The sequence below is a fragment of the Argentina silus genome (assembly GCF_951799395.1).
Source record: "Argentina silus genome assembly, chromosome: 14".
NCBI classification, from domain to species: domain Eukaryota; kingdom Metazoa; phylum Chordata; class Actinopteri; order Argentiniformes; family Argentinidae; genus Argentina; species Argentina silus.
In genome coordinates, this window is record NC_139668.1 from 20,407,285 (window position 1) to 20,419,784 (window position 12,500).

General features: G+C 46.9%; 1 protein-coding gene across 1 annotated transcript in view; it reads right to left on the minus strand.

The window, feature by feature from the left end:
- LOC310814769 (oxidation resistance protein 1-like) overlaps positions 1 to 12,500 on the minus strand; it is a gene marked incomplete at its 5' end in the record, with an annotated part of 31,107 nt that overhangs the window by 731 nt on the left and 17,876 nt on the right. Inside the window, 5 exons of the mRNA XM_083684269.1 lie at positions 1 to 740; positions 1,097 to 1,170; positions 1,481 to 1,576; positions 1,973 to 2,125; positions 3,941 to 4,066. The exon at positions 1 to 740 is cut by the window's left edge and continues 731 nt beyond it. Coding sequence (XP_083540395.1) covers positions 605 to 740; positions 1,097 to 1,170; positions 1,481 to 1,576; positions 1,973 to 2,125; positions 3,941 to 4,066 — 585 coding nt within the window. The 3' untranslated portion in view covers positions 1 to 604. The remainder of the gene's footprint in view (positions 741 to 1,096; positions 1,171 to 1,480; positions 1,577 to 1,972; positions 2,126 to 3,940; positions 4,067 to 12,500) is intronic.

The following is a 12,500-nucleotide window of genomic DNA, read 5'->3' on the forward strand; positions in this document are numbered from 1 at the left end:
GCTAACACCCAAAGACATTCAGTGATTCCCAGCAACGCAAATCCCATAACACCACCTTACACCCTCTCTCTCTGCCGAGGCCGTACCAGGGGAGGCTGCTGGAAGTAGATTCCATTCCATGCCTTACAATGAGCCCGTCCTCCGATTTCTACCTCCACCAGCCTCCTGGGCTACACACAGCATCAATGACAAACACCGACAGTGGGTTTAAGTAGACAATGATGCTCTGTATTGGATGCGTTCGTTAGCGACAGGTGGTGCTGATGGTCTGTAGCATGTAGCACAGTGCTAGCTGTCAGTAACAGGCTTCATATAGAGATGGATGGGTGACTGTGTTAGCACAATTCTAGCTGTAGCTGTAGCCAGGTTTCCATATAGATTGATGACTGCTAGCAGAATGCTAGTTGGTTTGTAACATGCTTCCCATAGAGACAGGTGGACGACTGCTAGCGCAATGCTATCTTGAGCTGTGTCTGTAGCAGGCTTCCCAGGAGCCAGAGGAGGTGCAGGCAGAGTAAAAAGCAGGTGTGGGACGTTGCTTCAGAGGCGACAGTCAGGGGGAGGACACAACCCCCTCCTATAGAGTCCAGTCTCTCTCTCTCTGCTACTCAAACGACCAGATCTCGATGTCCTGGAGGACAAAGTCCTGCTGCTTGGAGAGCGTGGGGTTTCCGAAGGTCTTGCAGGGGTTACTGGTGCCGTGGTAAAGGTCTCCGTCCAACCACAGACCGATCTCACCCCTGGAGGGGACGGGGGAGGGAGGGAGGGAGGGAGGGGGGACAGAGGATGAGGAAATGTTTTCAAACCATGATGAAGATCATTTACATATATGCCAAACAAGACATTCACAAACAATAATCTTCAACTAACTCCTGACCTCTAACCCCTGACCTCTACTGACCCCTGACCTCTACTGACCCCTGACCTCTAACCCCTGACCTCTACTAACTCCTGACCTCTACTAACCTCTGACCTCTACTAACCCCTGACCTCTACTAACTCCTGACTACTAACCCCTGACCTCTAACCCCTGACCTCTACTGACTCCTGACAGGTGCTGTATGTACCTTTAAGACCAGTGACTCCGCCCACTTACCCTCCACCGCCAAACGCCAGGGAATCCATGTCTCCTTTCAGGAAGAACATGTTGTCCCCCGTCCACCTGAACACCTGCAACACCCACCAGGCATGGCTCCATCAATCAATCAATCAATCAATCCATCCATCCATCCATCAATCAATCCATCATCCATCAATCCATCATCCATCAATCCATCAATCAATCCATCAATCAATCATCCATCAATCAATCCATCAATCAATCCATCAATCAATCATCCATCAATCCATCCATCAATCATCCATCCATCCATCAATCATCCATCAATCCATCAATCAACTATGTATGAGCAAAGGTGCGCAAACTCAGGATAGGTGTGTGTGTCTTTATCACTAGGCTAGCTGCTAGCTAGCTACTCACCTCAAACTCAGGACAGAAGGTGAAGAGGAAGGTCTCTCCTGTTCCATAGAAACCATCGCTCACTTTGAAGGGCTCTGAGGCCAGGGCACCAAACAGCTGCAGAGAGAGAGACACACACACACACACACACACACACACAGACACACACACACACACACACACACACACACACACACACACACACACACACACACACTAGAGTAAACAAACAAATTGCTAAAAGCACAACTGCAGGCTCAACATGCAGACCTGTAGGAGCTGGTTTTCAGAGCAGGTCATCCAGATTACAATGATCCCCTGAGGGGTGACGTGATGCTTCCACCCTTCTTCACACAAACACAAACACATGAGAAATATGCATTCATATGACGTTGATGATCAGATTACCTGACAGGATCACTTCAGTCTGGATTGAAAGTTCTGACTGAGAATCTGTCGCCTACCGTAGGTACTGTAGGTAGGTGTGTGTGTGTGTGTGTGTGTGTGAGTCACCTGTCCGTCACTGTCTCTGACCACCATGAGGACGGGGGTGTCCAGGCCCTGCATGGCGCGGTAGAGGGTCTTGATGCTCATGCCGTTCCGGGTGGTGCTGAAGGCCAGGGTCCAGGGGTAGCCGATGGTCCGGGGGGGCAGGTGTCTCGCCAGCTACACACACCCCCAGTAAACACATCATCAGCTACACACACCCCCAGTAAACACATCATCAGCTACACACACCCCCAGTAAACACATCAGCTACACACACCCCCAGTAAACACATCATCAGCTACACACACACACAATAAACACATCATCAGCAGGGAGCGTGTTTGTGTGTCTGTGTCTGTGTGTGTGTGTGTGTGTGTGTGTGTGTGTGTGTGTGTGTGTGTGCGCATAAAGGCTGTGTACCTGTCTGTCTGAAGGCTGTGTACCTGTCTGTCTGAAGGCTGTGTACCTGTCTATCTGAAGGCCCATCCTGATTGGACCCCTGGAATAAACTACTCAGCAGGGAGCCAATTAGGAACTAGCTTATCATGTGACTACAGACCCCACAGAGGGCCCTGAGAGTAGCCACAGGCAAAGACACATGCAGAATCCAGCTCTACCCGTGCGTGTGTGCGTGCGTGCGTGCGTGCGTGCACCAGGTCTCTGTGGAGACGATGGTGCTGGGGCTTGTTCAGTATGTCACAGACCACTGCTGTGCCTCGGGCTGTATGTGCTCTTCAAGGGACTGGTTTACTGTTAATCAACTAACAATCCTACTACACTACTGACTAACTAACTAACTAACTAACTAATAACTAACCTACTACACTACTGACTAACTAACTAACTAACTAACTAATAACTAACCTACTACACTACTGACTAACTAAGTGTTAGTTCAGTAAACATGTTCAGTAAACATGTTGTCCCCCACAAATGATGTTGCGTCCCTCTATAAAAGGAGAGTGATGGAGAAACCTGAACGAAGCAAGACATTTATTCCTAAAATGTTTACACTCTGGTTGTCTCTGTTTTACACTCTGGTTGTCTCTGTTTTACACTCTGGTTGTCTCTGTTTTACACTCTGGTTGTCTCTGTTTTACAGTGTTGTGTCCCTGTTGTGCACAGGGAGAGCTTTTCTCTTGGTGCTATCACCTTCTCTGACCAAAGAGAACAATTATTTGGGCGCCTTTAGGCGACTATTGTACGAACTCTGATATAAGACGCCTTTACTTCAAACACAAATTTCACCAATAGAGTAAGACAAAATATTTGCACAGCTAATGTCTTGCTTCTTACAGCTTTGCATTGCTTTCCCAAATTTGTTAGCTAAAGCTAAATATTTGCACAGGCAAATTGACAGCGACTGGCTATAAACCAAGGTTACACAACTCCGGTTTCAGCATTGATATAGGCCAAGTTTCGGATATGCTACGTAACCTGTATATGTTTATTTAATTAATTATCAGTCTTGCTTCTTACAGCTTTGTGTTGATTTCTCAAAATATTATTTCTAAATGTGTCAGGCTACATGTCTATCTTTAAGGGGCTGTGTTCACTGCGAGCCTTCATGTGAAACGGCGGTTGTTTTGCTCAGTGGAACAGGTCACGTTTTCAGAGCTGTGAAACCGAAGCGTGGAGCTGAGCGTTTTCTGCAGTGTGAAACTGAGCTGAGCGTTTTCAGAGTTTAAAAACCTTTGATAATAATCTGTAGTCGTCAATGTCACTTATACACCAGCTGACCAATCAGGTTAAAAGATTTCATCGGTGGGGGACAATTAACTAACTAACTAACTAACTAACTAACTAACCAACCAACCAACTATACTCCTAACTAACTAATTACACTACTAACTAACTAACTATACTACTAAGTAATTAATTAACTAACTAACAATCTAAATACAAACTAACTAACTATACTACTAACTAACTAACTAACCTACTAGTTTAACCATTTGTTCCATCTATTCCCAGACCCTCCTCCCATCTCACCTTCTGTATCTGGTCAGTCTGCAGCAGGTCGCTGGGTTCACTCAGGTTGGGTCTGAACACGTCTGACTCCAGATCAGCCCTGACTGCTGGGCCAAGCTCCTGCCTCACCTCCTCCTTGGTGGTGATCTGACCAGAGAACAGCACCAGTCAGACATGTTGGACAGACGGAGGGGGGGGGATAAACAATGGGGAGTGTAGCTCGGATCGGATCAATGTGCTCATATCTACATCACTGACGTCGGTCAGGGGAGGCTGGTGGAGGTACAAATCAGAGGACGGGCTCTTTGTAATTCATGGAACGGAATGAGGAATTCCTCATTCCGTTCCATGCATTACAATGAGCCCGTCCTCCGATTTCTACTTCCACCAGCCTCTCCTGGTAGGAGGTTTTGACAGAGGAGAGGGCTGTCTGTAAACACACAGGTCAGGGAAGAGAGAGAAATGTCACAGCAACCAAACGCAAATATCCAAGAGGAAGCCCAGTCCCCCTCCAGGTTGGCTCTGTAGCCTAGCAACACACCACAGCACCCAAATCAACGCATCACTGAGCCATACCTGATCACATGATCACCTGATCACATGATCACATACGAAAGTGATTGATAACAATAAGGGACGTGTGATTGCTAGTCTGCTAGTCTTGGATGTTTGCACCATGTACATGCTGACGGTTATTACATGGTTATTACAAGGCCGGATTAGGGCGAGGTCACACCAAGAGCACTCTGGGAAATGTAGTGGTTAGTAGTACATGCCATTGAGTTATATATATCGCTAGAGAGTGCACTCCCCTGAATGCGATGGATGGGAAAGACAGAGAGTGCCTTCTCTAGGGGGACAACTCTATGGTGCAGGCGGAGAACGTTGGCTGAAGAGTTGGCTAATCGAATGTGACACAGCTAGTCTAGACACTACGGTCTCTAACCCTAACCCTAACCCTGACCCTAACCCTAACTCTAACCCTAACCCTAACCCTAACCACTACGGTCTCTAACCCTAACCCTGACCCTAACCCTAACCCTGACCCTAACCCTAACCCTAACCCTAGTCTAGACACTACGGTCTCTAACCCTGACCCTGACCCTAACCCTAACCCTGACCCTAACCCTAACCCTAACCCTAGTCTAGACACTACGGTCTCTAACCCTGACCCTAACCCTGACCCTAACCCTAACCCTAACCCTAGTCTAGACACTACGGTCTCTAACCCTGACCCTGACCCTAACCCTAACCCTGACCCTAACCCTAACCCTAACCCTAGTCTAGACACTACGGTCTCTAACCCTAACCCTAACCCTAACCCTAACCCTAGTCTAGACACTACGGTCTCTAACCCTAACCCTAACCCTAACCCTAACCCTAACCCTGACCCTGACCCTGACCCTAACCCTAACCCTAACCCTAACCCTAACCCTAACCCTGACCCTGACCCTAACCCTAACCCTAGTCTAGACACTACGGTCCTCTGTTAGAGAATGTGACACAGCTAGTCTAGACACTACGGTCCTCTGTTAGAGAATGTGACACAGCTAGTCTAGACACTACGGTCCTCTGTTAGAGAATGTGACACAGCTAGTCTAGACACTACGGTCTCTAACCCTAACCCTAACCCTAACCCTAACCCTAACCCTGACCCTAACCCTAACCCTAACCCTAACCCTAGTCTAGACACTATGGTCCTCTGTTAGAGAATGTGACACAGCTAGTCTAGACACTATGGTCCTCTGTTAGAGAATGTGACACAGCTAGTCTAGACACTACGGTCCTCTGTTAGAGAATGTGACACAGCTAGTCTAGACACTACGGTCCTCTGTTAGAGAATGTGACACAGCTAGTCTAGACACTACGGTCCTCTGTTAGAGAATGTTCTAGAAAGCTTTCAAGAGATGATGACAAGAGGTCAGTCACTCCTAGCTAGACTTCAGCTAACATTGTCCTGAAGACCTCCCTCCATCCCCCCCCCCCTCCCTCCCTCCCTCCCTCGTGTAGTAAATGACCTACAGGTGAAAGGGTCAATCAATGAGAGAATAAGACAAGTAAGTAATTCTTCACAAACAAAAACAAAATGGCCGACATTGCATGTCTTGCATTCCAAGGCTTGGGCTTGGATCAGACGGACCCTGTGCAGTCTGCTCATAAGGGGTGTGGCCAGAGGTGAGGGGTGACGTCTAGAACACCTGTTTGGTGGTCGACTTCTGGACTCCGTGGCTTCATACATAAGACCAGTCAAAAGGTTGGACACACCTTCTCATTCAATGGTTTTTCTTTATTTTATTTTTTATTATTTTCTACATTGTAGATTAATATTGAAGACATCAAAACTATGAAGGAACACATATGGAATTATGTAGTAAACAAAAAAGTGTTAAACAAACCAGAATATGTTTTATATTTTAGATTCTTCAAAGTAGCAGCTTTTGCTTTGATGACAGCTTTGCACACTCTTGGCAAGGTGTGTCCAGACCTTTGACTGGTGCTGTATAATAGGGTCAATTTCTGGGGCCATCACAGGAGCCAAAGGTCAGCAGGTCAACTGTCTGAGACCCTTTGTCTGGACACACTGATAATAAGGTTGGAGGCAGGGGAGGCTGGTGGAGGTAGAACACCAGGGGAGGATGGTGGAGGTAGAACACCAGGGGAGGCTGGTGGAGGTAGAAGTATTGGAGGACGGCCTCATTGTATGCATGGAACGGAATGATATCAATCACACGTTTAATACCGTTCCTCATTACAATGAGACGTCGTCTGATACTTCTACCTCCACCAGCCTCTGGGTGGAGCGCCCCGGCAGCAGACTGGAGAGGGGTGGGGGTGGGGGAGAGGGGGGTGTTGTTCAAATACCTGAAGGTCACGGAGTTGTGCTTGATTTAGCTCCTTGGTGTTTGTACGTTTGGGACAATCCAACTGGCTCTATACCAGACATACCAAATCAAGCACAGCCCAAGTATTTGCCCCAGGTCCGGGGGGAGGGGGAGGGGGAAGGGGTCATGGGGGGAGCTGGGCGGGGGGGAGGAGCACCTGAAGCCGTCTGCAGAGCGAGCGCAGGTCCTCACTGTTCAGAGCATCGACCCTCCGCTGATACTCAGCAGCTGAGACTACCTGGGGAGGCGGGGTGGGGGGGGGGGATAGGGACAGGTGTGACCCATAAAGTTATATTTCTAGAGGGCGCACTCCCCTAAATAGCATGTGGCTTCTCTAGAGATATAACTCTATGCCTGGCCATTCACTGCACCACAGAGCCCCTGGCTCAGCCCAGGCGTGTCCTGTCAGAACCACAGAGCCCCTGGCTCAGCCCAGGCGTGTCCGGTCAGAACCACAGAGCCCCTGGCTCAGCCTAGGCGTGTCCGGTCAGCAGTGGCACAGGTGTCTATGTGGGCGCAGGTTGCTCTAATGAGATGGAGGTGACACAGAGAGGTCTGGTCACCAGACTAGCCATAACCCTGCCCAGACACGACCTTACCATCCATATAAACAAAGAGAGTATTTACCAAGAGGTCACAGTAACTGCTTTTCCAATAGAAACAACAACCACAAACAACAACAAATGTGGAGGAATGTCCTACTCTGTTGTGACATTAATAACCTTTAACCCTACCCTGAAACAACCATGGTGACCTATAACCCTCCCTTTAACCCTACCCTGAAACAACCATGGTGACCTTTAACCCTACCCTGAAACAACCATGGTGACCATTAACCCAACCCTGAAACAACCATGGTGACCTATAACCCAACCCTGAAACAACCATGGTGACCGTTAACCCTACCCTGAAACAACCATGGTGACCTTTAACCCTACCATGAAACAACCATGGTGACCTTTAACCCAACCCTGAAACAACCATGGTGACCGTTAACCCTACCCTGAAACAACCATGGTAACTATGGTGACCATAACGTTACCCTGGAAGGCGTTCAGAGGGCCAGAGACAAGATGAGCTGCAATGAGGCCAAGCAGAGTCTACTGCTGATCCTGACCCTGTAGGTTAATGTTGTGGACTAAACAGGGGTCATGTTCACTAAAGCTTGTAGCTTAAATATTGCTTAATTTCTCGTGACCATCCTGCCACAGAGCCGTCAGAGAGTTTAACAACTGTAAAACTCTGTCTGCAGGTCGGTCTTCTGGTCATCCTGGGCTGTGAAAGGAGAAAGGAGGAGTGGGCCTGGATTTTTCAAAGGAGATGAAGTAAAACTTTAGCTAAGAAGCTTTGGGGAAACTGACCCCAGGCAGAGTTGTCTTCATACAGGGGTCAGAGTGTGGCGATCCAGTAGAGGGACTCAGCTTAATCTAACAGGATCCCCCTGATCAGATCAACACTAGTCAGCCGGGTCAGTCAGCCGGGTCAGTCAGCCGGGTCAGTCACAGGAGCCAGGTCTCCACACAGACGTCACACTTAATACCATGACAACGGCACGTTGTGTCCACCCGTACAACAGGATGGCAACAAGTACATTTGTCTCAGTAAGTGAATCAACTATACAACAAGTGCCATCGCCGGTATATATATATATATATATATATATATATATATATATATAAACAGACATGTATTTTTTTTTTTTTTTTTCTTTTTTTTTTTACAAAGTTGGTCTTTCATTCTGGCTCATTCAACCTGCATTGAATTCTCGGAATCCAATCATATCCAATCATATCCAATCATATCCACTTAAATGTATTAAACTGATTTTTTCTTTTTTCTTTCTTAATCTGTTTCATATCATATGAGCCATTCTGGCCTGTGTGTTCTGGCTTACATAAGGTTTTCTTTTAACTACAAAAAATAATAATATTTTCATCATAAACACTCATATAGGCTACCACTAGGGACACCAGAATCTCCTATGGCACATCTTTACAGAATGGACAAGGGTTTATAGTTACACACACACACACACACACACACACACACACACACACACACACACACACACACACACACACACACACACACACACACCTACCCTTAGCACTGTTGCCACAGACCATTACACCAATCAGACATCCTCGCATTAGAGGGCTATATCTGGGTTTGGAAGTCGCATGCAGGGCTACCTCATCACTAGAATGTGACTCCGAACCACCTCCGCTACACCCAGAAGACAGCGACTGCTTCTGAACCTAACCGACTGGTTTGGGCAGTTGGTAAAGTGCCAGTATGATGCCTCTGTAGGTCAACCCTCAATGTGGTTTGACGTCATCAGACCCGTCTAGTCTGGTCTAAATGGCTGTGGTTGCCATGACAAACAGCCATGGACAGCATGGTCAAATTGATTGGGTTATTATTTTCATATCATATGACTACATGTTGTTGAGTTCACCAGTCCACTATCTCTCTGATACATTTGTACGGCCAAGAAACATTCTGAACCTGCCAAGTAAGACACTTCATATTGCTGAGGGTTTACCTAAAAATGCCAAGTGCACCTCTAAGGATACTGAAAACTAGATAATTCAAACACTGGCAAACATGGTTCTTGGAGAGGTCAGGAAAAGGTATGCAAACGCTGACTCTGCAGGGTTTTGCGTGAAAAGTGATGGGACTAAAAGTGATGGGACTAGGGACGGGTGTAATGTTGAGAATGTGTCCATAATGATTGGGTTTGTATGTAATTCCTTGCCAGAGGAGCATCTGATTGGGTTGCTTGACTTGCATCAGTTTGATGCTGAGTACATGTCCACTGAAATATTGAGACATCTTTCTGATGCTGGCTACAGTGCTGACAACATAGTTAGCCAGTGTTATGATGGTGCATCGGTGATGAGTGGAGTTCGAGGTGGTGTGCAAGCATTGCCTCAAAAGAAGCTTGCTAGATATATTCTGTATATTCATTGTTATAACCACCAGTTACACTTAGTGGCTGTGCATGCCATGCAGGTGCCAAAACATTTTTCAAACTTTGTGCCAAAAGGTTTTTGGACCTCTCTAGTTCCCTGTATAACTTCTTCCATCACCACTATGTGTCAGAGAAGTATGACGCTGTTTGTCTCAAAAGACTGCTTGAACAACAAGGTGCATTGTTGAGAATGAAGGCCGTCTTCTCACTGTCCTGTCAGAGACCTCAGAGGATGATGATCCACAGTTGATCTGTGCACTGAGGCATCAGGCCTGTTAATTCAAATTAAGAGGCATCATTTCTTTGAGACAAATCTCTAGTGCGGGTGCTTGGTGTCTTGAAATCAGCGAATTCAATTCTACAGTCTCAGTCTGGGGATGTGTGCACTGCTGGTGAGGTTGTTGGTGCATCACTGGAGTCCTTAAAGACATCCGTAAAGATGATTGCTGGACAGAGCTTTCTCATGCACCTGCTGGGGATGATTCACATCCTCCAAAGAGAAGGAGAACGTTGAGTAAACACCTTGGTGAAAGTGTTGTGCTCTCAACTGTGGGTCATACAGATTCTGATGATCCCACCATCACCTCCTGTCAGTCTCTGAAAAGATCCCTGCTCAACATCCTTGACAGGGCCATTTCAGGAATGAAAAACAGATTTTCCAAGAAGAATGTAGACCTAATGACAGCCATATCCAGTCTTGTACCCAAATCTAGTGCATTTCTAGATTCCACCTTGTTGCGCCTTCTGCATGTGCTTACTGGAAGATGTGAGTCTGAAAAATGAAATTCTTGTTGCAAAACCAATGTTGGTCAAGAAATGTCCAAATGAAACAGACCTGTCCCCTGTGTGTAAACACCTGCAGGAGTATAAAGAAGCTTTCCTGTGTTGCATAAATTGTAAATAACAGCCTGGTAATTGTATCTTCAGCATCATGTGAGAGTTCCTAATCCACACTGTCACGAGTCCTAACCCTCTATCGTCGCACCATATTACATGAAAGAAAGAGGAATTTGGTGATCTTGGCCCATGAGAAATCAACAATACCGTAATAGAATTTTTGCCAAGGGAAACGGGAGACTGATGTTGTAGATAGATAGACAACAACAACAACCATAGAATGTAATAAAGATAACAGTAGTAATAACAATAATAACATAGTTAAATCTAGCTGCAGGGATCCTAACCCCATTTAGACCTGTCACCTATCCCAGCCCACGGCGAATCCCTCACCTGCACCTCGCTGCCGAGACTAACTCCGATAGAAGTAGAAACTGTCAACTAAATCAAAGCCGGCACGAACAGTGTCTTCAGCGACGGTGCGACCATCGGGCTGCAGATCAGCGAACCAGAAAGTCGGCTACGGAGATGCAGACTACGGAGGACGCACAACAGCGACAACAAACTCAACAACTCATGGAATAAATAAAGGATGCATTATTATTACCACGAAGCTGTACTTGGGCGTCAGAAGCGTTGCCTCCTTAATCCGTCTAGAGAAGAACATGTTTGATGCAGTTCCGGACGATCTGGCGATATCAACTAGGAACTCGTGGTCTCTCTGCGCCGTTACCGGGAGACGGGAGACGGGAGACGGTGCAGCGACCGTCAGGCTGCTCCGCGAGCTTTAATAAGCAGCGACGCCGTCGCTCTGGGCAACCACATGTTTGGCTCCGTCAGAGCCAATCGGATTTCAGGGCAGGGTAGGAGTCTTCTCTTATTGGTCAATGAGTGTACTGGGGGAGGGGACGGGAGTTCCCCCGTTCCCCTTCACGGTAAATCCTTCACCCGCGCCCGTTAAACGGTCGAGTTACATCTTTTTGCATCACTTTTGTAAACCTGCTAACGTGCGTAAAACATACGCGTATTTTGCGCAAACAAAAGCTCTACTCTTTAGATGGAACAATACCTCGGCGTTCAGCAAGTTGCCATTACCTTTCTCCGAGAGACATCCCCACTGGGTGCAATGCAAGTTGAACATGGAACAATAACCTTGAATAGATATAATGTGATTTATATGAATTGATAAATATAATGTAATTTATATTATAATGCAAATGTAATTGGTACAGTAGACTAGAGTGGACCAAGCCTGTTCAGGCCTACACCTGCTGAAAAGACACTGTGTCCCCACTGAACAGAGACAAACATGATGAGACCACATACATACAGTCCAGGGGAGGCTGGTGGAGGTAGAAATTGGAGGACGGGCTCATTGTAATGCATGGAATGGAATGGAATGAGGAACAGTGTGTTAGATACCGTTCCTCATTCCATTCCATGCATTACAACGAGCCTGTCCTCCAATTTCTACCTCCACCAGCCTCCCCTGATTATCACATTGCTACAGGTCACTCCACACAGAGAACTGAAACATTCCATACCGTTCAGGTGCATCCTTTCAAGAGAAATGATGTGTTTTTGGTGACAGAAAAACTCAAACAAGTGGTTTAATCCAGACGGACAGAGAATGTGAACAGACAGACAGACAGACAGACAGACAGACAGACAGACAGACAGACAAACAGACAGTGGTTGTGTTGCAGGTCCTCTTCATGGCAGTGGGGCTGCACACCTCACCAGGTCTGACCTGTGCAGCCTCACTGCCACCAGGAGCCCTGGAACACAACCTTAACATCATGACAATCAATAGACAACCATCAGCAAGCCTGAACTGAGACATACTGTACAGATACACACACACACACACACACACAAACGCACGCAC